Genomic DNA, 13,664 nt, shown 5'->3' on the forward strand with positions numbered 1-13,664 from the left:
TGTGTCTCCAGCTGTGTGTACAAGCCTGACCACTCTTTACTGTGGCCACCAAATAAATAAACAAATTATAGTTGAAGAAACAAACAAAGTTTTTCAGCTGGACAAACTTAGGTGGCCGTGGGCACAGGGTGGGGGTGTGGGTGGCACAGCTCAAATGTGAACAAACTGCTTCTTGAACTATTTCACTGCTTGAACTGATGTTTGAAGAGTAAGCTTAGTCTACATGGCAGCATTTCTTAAATGATGGGCCGAGAACCAAAATGGGTCACTGGCATGTTTCAGTGGGTCTCTACATGCCAAGAATACTAATATGCTTTAATGAGCCGATGTTCCGGCTTCACTACTTGCTCAGTTCAGTTTTAAAGCTCCTGCTGTCGGGTGTTTGTTGGACGTACTCTAAGTTCAATTAGAGTACTAGGAAGACAAGCTGTTACTATGGTGGCAGCTAATGGAAACCCTAATGAAGCAATTAACAATAATAAATGATAAACAGTATAAGTCAAACAAACATCAACAAACCCGAGGTTGGTGCGCTGTACATCCACATACCAGGAAGTAGCTGGTTTTCTAACTGTAGTGGAGCAGTAAACGCATGTTGTTCAGCGATTCTTAGTTACACTGTGCTACACATGGACCATAAAAACATAAAGTGCTACCACAGAACTTTGAAAAACTCCACCTAATAACACCAATGTAGTTTCACCCACTCCAATCATGCACACCCATCACCCCACCACCGAGAAAACACTAGTGCACTTAAATGTTTATCCACTGGACTTTAATTAAACAGAGTCTCCTACAGAGCAGGTAGAGATTGGTTGTCGCCTACTGATTTGTATACTTTGTATCTGTGTTTTGTTATTACATTGTATGTTATTGTTATAAACCTGTAAAAACATTGTAACATTTTATGTTATTGTTATAAACTTTTAAAAATAATAGAAATTTTCATCAAATAACTACAGTATAGACAGTTAATGAAGTCTACACAAGCTCATATCCAACTCTAAAACTCATCAGATATAGTTCCTTTGCTTAACATCTTATCAAATGATGTTAACTGGCCATTAGTCCAGTGTTGTCAAATCAAACCCAGAAGACAAACAGCAACTAACTAGAAGTTGTCACAGAGGCTATCGCTTTGCAAGTTGGAGAATGTTTCAGCGTTGGTGGAAGTTTGTGTTATTCTGGTTTTCATATAGACATTTTTCCACACATTTTGGGGACATGAAAACCTCAGCTAAAGGTAACAAGAGAACAAAGAAGTACAGAAATCACAGATACTAGTCTTCTAATAGTGTTGTTTGAATACATTTTAGTTTATTAACAAAAAAAAGTAGTTGATATTACAATAAAATACAACAATACCTCAAAACGTGCACATTTTTTGTGTTAAAACAAAGACTTGGGTGATGGCTGGGCAAGTTTTTCCTCAGCGACAGTTGGGGTTCAACCTTGCCAGTCGCTCTTGATCCACACTAGACTGCAAAGCCAACACGGTATCTGTGGATGACAGAAGAGATTCTACTTACATTAAGCAGCACACAGGGATTAAAGCAAAAAAAAATCTTCTGACTGAAATTTTTTTTTCAGGCCAAGTCATATTCCCCATCTACAATTTGTAAAACAAGTTACAGAGGAGGCCCCCACATTAGGGCCCTTAGCCCTCGACGCCTGCTAAACAAGTAAAATTATGAGATTTCAGCACCACCCCAGCATAACCATTGCTGCTGTTCTCTAATGCAGCCATCAAGCTGTAAAAAGGCTTTAACCTACACTTTATTTAAATACTCGAGACCAATAGCATTTTAAGGGAAGAAGATGCTTTTGAACAGCTTTTCTGTTGCCAGTTTGCTTTTACGTAATTTCAATGCGCACACACACACTACGTGATACTGCGGACGTCTCAACGAAGCACAAGCCACGACCTGGAACGCATTTGTCTGCTACAAATTCCCATTCACACAAAGAGTGACAACTATAAAGATAACGATAAAATATAATGATATGCTCTTGCTCAAGCGTTCACACTACAACGATATTGGTGCCAAATATTCAGAGAAAACAATGGAGCTTTATCAACGTGCTTTTATTTTACTCGCTCTCTAAAGTAAATAACGACAGAGCCGATGGATTTGGGTTCATGCATTGCCGCAAAAGAGAGAGGAGCTAGCAGAATCAATAATGCTCTTATACGGAGCTTTTTTACTTCAAACACCAGATCGAAATACTGAAAATGTACAGACACAACTCTTTGTAATGAAATGCAACTGTCTTCAGCCTTCTCCTGCTGAAGCAAGCACACAAATTTTCTTCAGAAAATGTAACCTTTTCTAGTTAGATTATTGTGCTTTGTTTATATGAGAGCTAATTGTACTGATGGCCACCAAGTGAAGCTATTCATTTTTTTTTTTTTTACCAGTAGGAGACTCTGTACACCACATCTACTGTGGATCAAAGAGTAAAGTCCCTTGTAGCCCATGTTGAGAGAAACACCTGTACTACTGTGGCTAAACGGGTTTCAACAGGCTATTGAAGGGACACATGTTGTTCCCTCCCGGTCATATTATAAAAACATAGGATAATAGCGCATTTGCGGTCAGGCTGGCCAAGACATGATGCTATTTTGTTTAGCTAGCAAAAGTTAGCGAGTTAACTAGCTTCCAGGTCAGTAAACTGCCTTACCGCAAATCCCAAGAGCTGTTCCGATTCTGACCGCTATGTCACGTTTCTTTTCAACATTTTTAGAGGCAATGGTCTTTGTAAATAGCACCGGGTTCCTCTGGACTTCTGTCATCAGTTCTTCAGCAGCAGCTCCGTCACTGCAGTTAATTAATGAATTCTCTCAACCCGTCCTTTGTAGAACTCTATCGAATCGCACTATGAGTGAAAATCCAACGTGACTGTATCCCAACGTTCAGCGACTCAACCATTATTTTTAGCTGCATCCTAAACCCTGTTTTTTGCTGTATGTTTACACCCTTTACTTAAAACAGGAGATGATGAGAAACAACCAACATCAGAGGTAGCATGGTAATATTAGAGCAAGAGCGATTTTTTTTAGGAAAAATATAATAACATTGTTTGTATTTATAATATGCAGTCATGACTGCATTGCTTACAAAAGTAGTAGGCTAAGTAGGCTAATGTAAATAAAATAACATTATTAAAAGAACATTATAACATTATAGCCTACAGCCATCTATTTGAAATGGACATGGGGAGCCAAACCTACGTTATCAGCATTCTAGTCAAAAGGAAAGGGATTAGGCATTCGAGAATATTATGGCCTAACGAGAAATATAGGCTATATACCTATAATTACCGACATCCAAGTAGATTATATGTCTATACAAATCAGCTACCTATCACCTGGTAGCGCGATTCCGAAGACCTGTAACACCCCCCTCCCCTCGCTTTTTTTCCCCTTCGGATCTACACTGATCTCATACATGGCCTCTCTGGAATCCAATTGACGGAAATCCGTCGTAACAACGGAGAACTTTAATCCCTGAGCACAGACACTAATCCTCCTATATCTACTGCCCAAACAATACAACTACATGATTTCAACTAAATCATGTAACCTAAGATGTTTTTACTCTCTTGTACTTGTATAATGAGATGTAACAATAAAGGATCTAGAAATCTAAAACAATACATACTCAAGAGCCAAACAACTTCAAGGTTCAACTTTGACAGAATATTGCAATCATTAATTAATGCACACCTTCATAATGTGTATTGCATAATTATGGGGATGCTGAAAAAACATCTAAATTAAACTTTATGTCACAATATAAAATCAGACACAGTAAAACTGAGCATTTGATAAATATTTTTAGTTTAACGTTGCAGACACAAACCCAATGAAGTTGAACATCGAGTCGAACACACAGAACATGAGTAAACGGGGTGTTATGAGTCAAGGTCAAGTCAACTTGCCATTTTTAAATAACAAATCTAAATGGCAAGAAAGCATTACCAAGGCACAAACACTAATAGAAAGGATTAAAAATCAAGCTGTGCTGTGTACGAACCCAGCAGTTTTCTGGCATGATCCACCAGGTCAGGAAGTCCCGTCTCAATGTTATACGAAGTTTGCTCCATTGCCTTGATGAGCTCATTGGCCCCCTGGAAAGCAAGAAAGTGAAAGTCTGAGGATTTATAAAGGAAAAGTATTTTCAATGGCATTATGTCTTCTCTGATTAATAGGACACTACAGTAGTGAGAAAAATAAATGATACCTGGAGCTCCACATAAACCTTCTCCTCCAGCTCTGACACCTGAGATATGGCATCATACACACTGGGATCCACAGACTCCTACAGCAAAGTAGAGCAGACTTTCAGAAAGCTGTATATGATACATCATCAAAATATGAATACTGATTCTGGACTTATTTGCAACCTGACCTCTTCTGATGAGCTATCCATGGGCTCTAGTGCCTTAGCTGCTCCACCAGCTTTGGACGAGCCATTCAGCTCCTTGACCCTGACAAAGAGGGAAAAAGACATTTAAAGTGAGGTGAGGGGAAGGAGTTTTTTGTGAGTGGACATGATCCACTTTCTGAACTGGTTGAATTGAAAGCAATGGAACCTAGCCATCCTAAATATAGTAAACAGCTAACAGGGATTTTAATAGTGGCCTGCTAGGTTTGTGATTGTTCTTATTTGGCATGATTTGGCACAGCGATGTACCTGTCAGCGTAGCGTAGTGTGTTCATTGTGTAGTCACATGACGTCATGCCTGGAGACAACATAGCAATCTGAGGGAGACGGGGGAAAATAAATTAAAAAAACATGAATAAATAAACATGAATAAATAGATTTAGATAGATATATTAAATAATCATCAACATAGTCAGCATGATTAGTCTAGTTCTAATGCTGATCTGAAGCATTAAATAAATTCTAATATTATGAGTGACAGCTTCTTGAAACTGAATTCTGATAACAAGCATCTCTTAGAGAGCTGAGTAAGAGCAGCACTGAGGTTTTGTTTTCGAGGTAATTGGTACAGCGAGTTCTGGGGTTTCAAGTGTGTTTGGTGTTGTATAAACGCACCATGCAGGTCCTGGACTTCTCTCCAATGAAGGAATCTCTGAGGACTTTGGTCAAAGTGCTCATCCTGAATGGAATGTGATCGCTGTTCATTCCCAGTGAACGAATACACTCCTGAAGGGAAGAAGAGTGGAAGCATCTTTAGTCACATCTCACATGTTGTAAATAACATACCACAGAAACCTGTACACCAAGCAAGAAAAAGTTGTATTGCAAAAATACATTGCAAAAATTGTTTGTAGTTAACCTGTATTGCAAAAATACAGATTAACTACTAATTAAACAACCTTTCAAGTGGTGTGTATGCATATTAAATATTTGAGTTCTGACTAGAGTGTACCACTTCATTCTCCTTCACTCTCCATTAACTGTTCAAATTCATTAGCTGATGCATGCAACAAAGGCCAGGTTAACTGCTAATTAAACAGCCTTTCAGGTGGTGTGTATGCATATTAAATATTTGAGTTAATGGTTTCCTTTTGAGAGGGTCAGGGTGCTAATCTGCATCCCAGCTGAGGTGGGAGAGAGAAGACGCTTCATATTCTCTCTTCACAGCTCAGCTACTAATTCATGTAGTGTGCGCATGTTTCTGTCAGCCAGTCTACCTTGAGAGCCAGGAGGCTGCGGTTGATCTCGGCAGTCTCAACCAGTGTGCTGCGGTCGTTGCTGCTAACGTCCGTGCCGCGCTCGTTGCCTGCCAGGTCGACTAAAGAAAACTTGCCGTGCAGCGTGGCGGCGCGGTCACTGCGTCGCAGCACAATCTGGAGGATGGCGTGTGAGCGGGATGAGTTGGCGTTGGCCGACGTCTGGCCCGACGTCCTGGGACAGACAGCGAGGTAGAGGGAAAGAGAAGGCAACCACGTTAACACCATATTTCATCAACTGTAGAGTGATGTATGAGTGGAGCGGGACATCCGGAGAAGATGCTAAAAAGTACTGAGACCGATTGTCAGGTTGTTTTCCACTAGAACACACATGAACGCATCCTTCTTGATCACTCAGGAAGCAACACAAATTCTGAGTTGAAAGAACATATTTCCAATCAATATTAAAGTGTTAGTGTTTTAGTGTGGATTTTTCACTCAGTGAGCTTTACTACATAACTACTAATTAACTTTGATCAATCAACCTGCAATTTCAAGGCAGTAAAGAAACTTATGTTTTTAAGTTGAAGTGCCTCATTATTATTATATTTCTCTTACTTTAGAGACCTCCACACACACACACACACACACACACACACACACACACACACACACACACACACACACACCTTCTCCACTCATACGTACCTGCAGGCAGTGCCCGTCTCTATCATCTTGATGACGTCTTCTGCTGTGGACACACACACCTCCCGCAGGCCGACCACCTGAACCTGCTGCCGCTCATCCTCCAGAACACGCAGCTTGGCCTTCTTATTCAGCAGGTCATACACCTGAATCCACAAGCACATTTCACTTGAAGGATACCATGACAATACGGACAATAGAAAGTGGGTTATTTTTTCTGTCAAAGGTTTTACATTAATGCAGTTTTGGAGCCCCCCCGGAGAGTAATTCCTACCTTGCCATTGTAAATCTCAAAGAAGCTGACGTAGGGACAAAGATCCAGACTAGCATATCTCCTCTGGCTCAGAAGGGCAAAAACATCCTGGGCTGAAACAGAGTAAAGTGCAGCAATCATTCATATTGAGATTCTAATGTGAAAAAGTAGCTTGGTTAATCCTGGGTGTATTTAGTCAGAATAATTGAGCTCGTAGATGCAATGGAATTTCCTATCCTGGGTGAGTGGGGGACAAATCCAATGCGAAGAATGTGCATCAAACAAGCTGAAAAAATGCTTCTGATAATTCCTTTTCAGCGATTCAAATGTTAAATCCCGTGATATCCCATGATTCTACACCTCTCACAATTCCATGACGTTCCAGGAATTCCATGACCAGATGGAACCTTGATCTCAAAACAAAGTCCCCAATAAACCCAAATGGGTATATTAGGGAGTCTGTGGAATGGACAGTTGCGAGCCACTGGGGAGGATTTAGCTCCTACCTGCCAAGGCGTAAATGCCTTTAGCGTTGTTCTGGTGCTTCCCAGTGAAATCACCTCCCATTGTCTGAGGGGAAAAAAGCACTATGTTAGAAAACACATTTGTGTTCTGAAAAGTCTCTGGCCTTAACCCAAACAATAACTGGAGATTTGGGTGCAAAAGACTAACACTTTGAAGCGTCTTAAGAGCCAAGGATGATTTGACTGCTGAGAAGATGATTCATTTGTTTACATCAAAATAAATAAAGCATAAAATAATAAAATAATAAATAATAAAATAAAACCTTTTCTCCATATTCCAATGGTTCCTTTGGCTTAAGTCTCTATGAAGCTGGAGACCGAAATTTACAACTGCCCTACTCTGACAGCACCAGCACCGTTTTGGTCCAATCTGCATATCGAATTAAACTTTTAGACAACTCAACCCCGGTACAGTAAGCATACTTAGACTTACATGAGTCTTTCCACTTCCTGTCTGGCCGTAGGCAAAACATGTTGCCATGGCACCTTCAAAAATGGACTGGACCAAAGGTTTGGCTGTGAACCTGTGGGAAAGAAATTGTGTCATTTCTGTCAAAAAAACAAAGGTCTCTGCTGCCTTTGCTCTGGTAATGCTCTCACAACCAAGGGATAAATAATGATAGCATGCATGGAAATTATAGATAAAGTCTTCCAACTTTTTATTGACCTACCTAAGTATTTAAAAAAACAAAACATTGAGCATTTCATAATGCATTAAACACGACTAAGATCTACCTATAGACCAAGTTGTTTGCAGGTGGTGTTAACACACACGTCAACATAGGAACCTTTAATCACATCATCTGGTCAGGAAGAAAATTCACCCCTGAACGACTGGTGCATCTTTGCCATCTCACGCAGAAAACCTGGGATCAGATCTGGTCTGCTGCATGAGAAAAGGTAAGATAAGGTCACTACCTGTAGACCAAGTCGTTGGTGGCGGTCTCGTCAAAGGAGTAGTCAAATTGGAACACCTGGTTGTCCAGGTACTTGGTGAGGTCCACCTTCTGTTTTGGCTCGTGGACCAGCAGACCACCGTTCCCAGGAACCGAAACCACATCTATCTCCTTCTTAGTGACCTCTGGATAAGAAAACAAGAAAGTCAAGTGGGAATACAAATTCCGTTCTGGGCTGGGCTTTCCAAAAGCAGCCACATAATGCATTTCCTTGTAAACCAATAGACAAAGTTGACTATTTTTGGACAAAACTATGCCTTCAATTAGTCTTTTTTTTTTCTTCTCAAGAACATACTGTATACAGGATGTGTGAGACATCATGCACAACTTGCCTTGCTTGTTGAGTGGCCGCTTGCGAACGCAAACACAAATTCTATGAGTTTCAACCTGTACAAAAACAAAGTATGTGAAAGTAAGTGTTATGCTCATTTTACAATGAAGACAAAAAACAAAAGCTGTGCACATCTAAAATGGCAAAACCTAATGAAGCTGTCCAAGTGAAGAAATATACCAAGCTCTGTGACATTCGTTGACCTAAATGTGTTGACCTAAATGTCACAACTGCAAACAGACATTATTTGACATTTTTGGAAGAAGCGTTCACTTTGACTTTGTCACAACTCCCATCTGTGGTTATTGTGCGGCAGCATTTTTGCGTCCGTCCTTGTAAACATTCAGTTCAACTCTGTGGGTTCAACATGGCATGACAGTACAACCCCCAGACTGGCACATGTGTTTTCAGTCCAGTCTTACCGGGTCAGAGGCTGACAGGGGGGTTATTTCCAGGGTCTCTCTGAATTCTTCGATCATCTGGTAGAATTTCTGGTTGGGTCGAGCAGCCTCTCCAAACTACAGGAGACACAAAGGGAAATTAAATCAAAATTTTGTTATCCAAGGAACTCGTCTTTTCACCCGCCGGCATACCACCACATCTAAAATGATAGCCAAGTAGACCACTTTCCACTTGACAAGGATAGAAAGACAGAAGAATGAGAAAGAAAACTATAATCTCACCTTTCCCTTCTTGGTCTGTGTGTCCAGGGGCTTAGCAACACAAGACAGCCTTTTGCTGCCCTTGTTTAGCTCCTGGGGGGCCACAGATCTCCTTCTGCCTGAAGTGCACAGAGATATCCAACATTATCATCCTTAGAAATAAAAAAGATTAATGATATAAGGGAGAAGTTAAAATTAACATGCACAACATCTACTGATGCAAAATACTGTATCCACTAATCAGCTCTTCTCTACTCAGGAACGTGTGATGAAAATGATGCGTCTGCATAGAAGGAAAACGCCCCAAACATCCCCAAATCCTTGTCTAGAGACAAATGAGGCGATCTTGTCAGGCCTGTATCAGTGAACAGGAGGTCAGGCTCTTGCCTTCTTCATTGTGTACGGCTCTCTTTGTGTATAAAAGCGATGTCTATATGAACTAAATAATCCTGTTGATTTAAAATGACACTATAAAGGCGGTTTGTGTATGAACGTGTGTGTAAAATCCACTACTGACCTGTGACTACAGGCACAGGGGGAGGTTTTGCAGCCTCATCGTTTTCCTTGCTGACCTCACTGAGGGAAGGCAGAGCGGACTGTTTGGCCTCGTTCCTCCTGCGCTGCAGGTTAGGAATCGCTGGGGAAGGAAGGAGACTGTTTAAAAATTTAATAGAATGATTTTAAAATGACTTGGTCAGTCATTTTGAAGGAGACAGACAGATGCAGTAGACACAGATTTCCTCATGTGCTCTGTCGACGACCCTAAATACTGCTCTTCCTAAGGTAAGATGATGTTCAATGTCAGAAATACATTACATAATTTAACTTTCCTAAAATAATAATAATCTGTTTTTTTTTTCAGATGACATTAATTACATAACTAATAATTTTTTGAGAAGAAATAAGTTAACATTTTGCCATGATGGTTGTTTTTTCTTGGGGTCCTCAGGGACCCCAGTTGGTAGTCCTTATATGTTAAACATGTTGGTAGAATGAGGGTTAAGATCTACTGTAATCCATGTAATAGTTTCCATACACTGTGATACTATTACTAATATGTCATGTCTATGTGTACCTTAGGGATCGTGTAAAACATATGGGCATGGGATGTGGTTATCAGTCATTCACATCAACAATTCCTAATTGCCAATGTGGAATAAAAAATTCCAGTATGTGGATTTCTTTTTCCTATAAACCCTTCAGAAGAGCCAGTACCAACCAGAGTTTGTGAGGACTGATGCAGGAGGGACCTCAGGGTAGAGAGTCTCTGGGTTTGGCTGAGCAGACTCTGGGGTCGGGACTGGTGCTGCAGCAGGGGCAGGGACCTGGAACAGACATGTCTGCCTGGCCTGAGACTTCCTGGCAACTACAAGCAGAACAAATCCAAGTCAAATTGCTGCAAAATGAGTAATGGTGGCTGGCTCAATGTTTAGTCAATGTCTCAAACTTGCTAACTATTGTTTCTCTGGGGTTAAGCCTCATCCAAACTCATTGAAACCATGTGCACAATGGAAAGATAGACCATGCATGGCTATAGCCTGACAAATCACAAGTGAGCAAAAGCAACAGGTTTGCCATTCAAGTGGAAACAAAACAAGACTTATTTTACAGACCCATAATGCAGAGCAGTGAGTTAGGAGTGAAAGACACGAGCACAGAAAGGTGGAGGGTTTAGCGATACAGGTGTTTAAATAATTATGCCAACTCTTGAATCACATTCTTAGATAAAGATTTCACTAATTGACAGTTAAGAACTTTACTTTATGGACCAGTTAGTCTTAGGAACTAAAAAGGAGTGTATTGTATCATCAGAGTCAGAAATGGGTAAACAAATGGAGAATTTTCCAATGGTCTTTTCAATTCTATTTCATTGTTAATGGATAAGACACGCCAGTGTACATGTCACACCTTCATTACTGGTGATGCCACTGACCACTCCTCTTTCTTTCCTCTTTTGTATAAGAGCAAAGAAAGTTCTTCTTCTACTGTATACTTGTTCTAATCAGCCACAATTTAAAGCAGATTAATAGAGAAAAACAGAAAGTACTGCCTGATCCCATTAACAAAGGAGTGATTAGGGAACAAGATTCATTTGTTTAGACAGAGGAACATGCATGGCATGCCGACCTGTCTCTTCAGCTCGGGTGGCTGCTGGAGCAGAGGCTTTTGGAAGGAAACAAGCAGTTAGGAGAAAGACTATTGAACATGTGACCAATATAGACAAATAATGTCATCAATTTACATACAGGAGGGAGGGGCAGGAATCCTGGATGAACGCAGTCGACCCTCAAACTTCTATTGAAGAAACAAACAGAAACAGAGAGGGATTAGTCGCTCAGTACGTCAATCATTTTGCTCACACATAAGAGGCTCGGTGTGCTTCTGTAACAACTGATTCCAGTCTGCAAATAATCTCCAAACAGTTTTTCTGAGCTTTGCCAAGGCTGATGTCATTCATAGCAGGTTGCTACACTGTGTGAACAATGAATGTATAAAGGATATGAATACATAATAATGAAGGATAATGAATACAAAATGTACATAAACACAAAACTTCTGCTAGCTCCATCCACCTCAACTGAAAAACAAACAGAAAGTCGAGCATTTGACATTCAAATTGACTGACCGTGAAAAGTACGATTCTTTTCTAAATGCAGTCTTGTGGACTCGTGCAAAGTGAAAAGACATAAGCAACAAGCTGATTCACATCCTTGTTTCTAGGAAACTTAAGCCAAATTGCACTTGCCTTCCCTGGGGCAGGACGTGGAGGGGTGGCAGCTTTGGCGGTGACAGAGTTTATGTGGTCCAGCAGTTCTGGATTGAGTCCACATAGCTCTGACACTTCAACCTGCACAACAAAGACACACATGGGTCATCAATGTCTTACAATATTGGCAGCAACTGGTCAATAACAAACTCAAGGAGAAACGAGCCAGTGATCTATATTAAACTGGACCTGAAGTATACCAGGTCAACATCATCAAAACCCCTCAAATATCCCATGATGGGATATTTCAAAGTGAAGGGCTTTTATAGTAGGCAGTCACTGGCAGGCCTGTTAACGTTTTCACTACAAAGTGTGCTCTTTTTGGAGACATTCACCTCCTTCCCTCGGCATATGTTCCTCTCGTGCCACTCCACCATGACGGTGGACTTGGTGGCATCAACGGATTTCACGCTGGCAAGATGCACTCGACCTGGCTTACACAAAAACAAACCGCCAGTCAGACTTTATTCATGACAGTCAACGTTATTAGGCGATAGATGGGGCACAAAGTCAGCTCACCGTCACTCCGACTGATCTGCACCGAAAGCCCGACGAGAAGTCGCGAAAGGCTGCTCGTGCTCTCCATTTCAACCAACACCCTGTGCTCACTATTGTAACGGGGAAATCAGTTAAAAACAGTTAACTCGCTAACGTTAACTAGCCGAAGACAGAACTCTGTTTAGGGCTGTCTTGTTCGCTGTATGTTGCTTCCTTCGAGAGCTGCACTAAAATCTCATGTTCGTATAAACATTTATAACTGTATGTGTTTTCTCTCACGGATAAAAAATACTAAAAACAACATCAAGATTTCAAGATTTAAATTGACGTTATTTCCGGGTGTAAAATAATCTGATTGGTCGTGCGCTTCCCTCTTCTTCTTCGACGTTTTACGGTAGATATGATCCAATGTTGCATTATACCGCCACCCACTGGATCTGTTGAGAGCGACTTTTGTGACAAAAACAAAACAAAACCTCGTCCATGTGTGAGTGTCTCATGTTACACCTCTTACAAGATGTTACGTTATGTTTCAGTTGCAGCCCTGGGGGATATTTTATTTTTGTAAAATATATTGAGGTACAAATTCTAAATCTCACTTTTAAACACACTTTCTTACATGAGGGAAACGATGTCTAAAGTTGAAAATATTAGACATTTCACATGGAGAGAAATAGTTTTCATGCATTTAATGTTCAGCCGAATGGGAGGATAACTCTGTCAAGACCTCACTAGCACCAATGCTCCAATATGACACTGACTCAGGCAAAGATGTTTTGCTCTGCTGTTTAACCTTTTAAAAGCCATTTTGCTTTTGGAAACAACAGTTTATCTGTAACTTGTGTCAACCAAGATATACCACTAGTGTCCACCTGGCCACAAATGGTAGTGAGAGCAAATCTCTGCAGACTGAACTCATAGTCGAGATAGAGCTAACCTCAAAACATTCTGAAGGAAAGCATTAGCGACTGTGCTATTCATATTTTGATTGATTTCTGAGAATGTCATTACAATACATTAAATGATTAGTAAAACTATGAAGTCCTCATATTTGGATGCATGCACACAGGAATAGACAAATCTAATGTACTGAGGAACAAGAAGAAATATGCTGCAGATGTTTATCAATAGAAAATGAGGCATTTTGTCATATAAAAAATATTGGAAAAAGTGGTGGGGGTCACGACAGACGCGTTCTGTAACAGGAAATACAGGGGTACGTCTCAGTGCCTAGAGCAGTGGTTCTCAAAGTGGGGTCCGGGGACCACAGGGGTCCTTGAGGAGGTTCCAGGGGGTCCCCAGCAAATCGATGATCACCATT

General features: G+C 40.7%; 1 protein-coding gene across 2 annotated transcripts; it reads right to left on the reverse strand.

Annotated features, from left to right (window-relative positions):
• Positions 1-943: 943 nt before the first annotated feature.
• On the reverse strand, positions 944-12,611 carry LOC139643366 (kinesin-like protein KIF2C). 2 transcript variants are annotated; one of them, XM_071518505.1, is made up of 22 exons: positions 12,365-12,611; positions 12,181-12,275; positions 11,825-11,926; positions 11,325-11,373; positions 11,206-11,241; positions 10,298-10,444; positions 9,596-9,715; positions 9,100-9,197; positions 8,839-8,934; positions 8,418-8,472; positions 8,048-8,210; positions 7,563-7,653; positions 7,112-7,175; positions 6,627-6,718; positions 6,356-6,498; positions 5,669-5,882; positions 5,067-5,177; positions 4,701-4,768; positions 4,416-4,494; positions 4,248-4,325; positions 4,041-4,134; positions 944-1,503 (listed from the first exon to the last, which is right to left on the reverse strand). In XM_071518505.1, exons 1-22 carry the CDS (start codon positions 12,429-12,431, stop codon positions 1,433-1,435), a joined length of 2,133 nt encoding a protein of 710 aa, XP_071374606.1. In that variant the 5' UTR covers positions 12,432-12,611; the 3' UTR covers positions 944-1,432. The 2 variants fall into 2 exon arrangements, with proteins under 2 accessions (XP_071374606.1, XP_071374613.1); XM_071518512.1 differs by lacking the exon at positions 11,206-11,241.
• Positions 12,612-13,664: the final 1,053 nt, after the last annotated feature.

This window comes from Centroberyx affinis, unplaced genomic scaffold, assembly GCF_046629955.1.
Source record: "Centroberyx affinis isolate AG114_WGS23_722 - 3 ecotype Tasmania unplaced genomic scaffold, CSIRO-AGI_Caff_v1 ptg000048l_1, whole genome shotgun sequence".
Taxonomy (NCBI): domain Eukaryota; kingdom Metazoa; phylum Chordata; class Actinopteri; order Beryciformes; family Berycidae; genus Centroberyx; species Centroberyx affinis.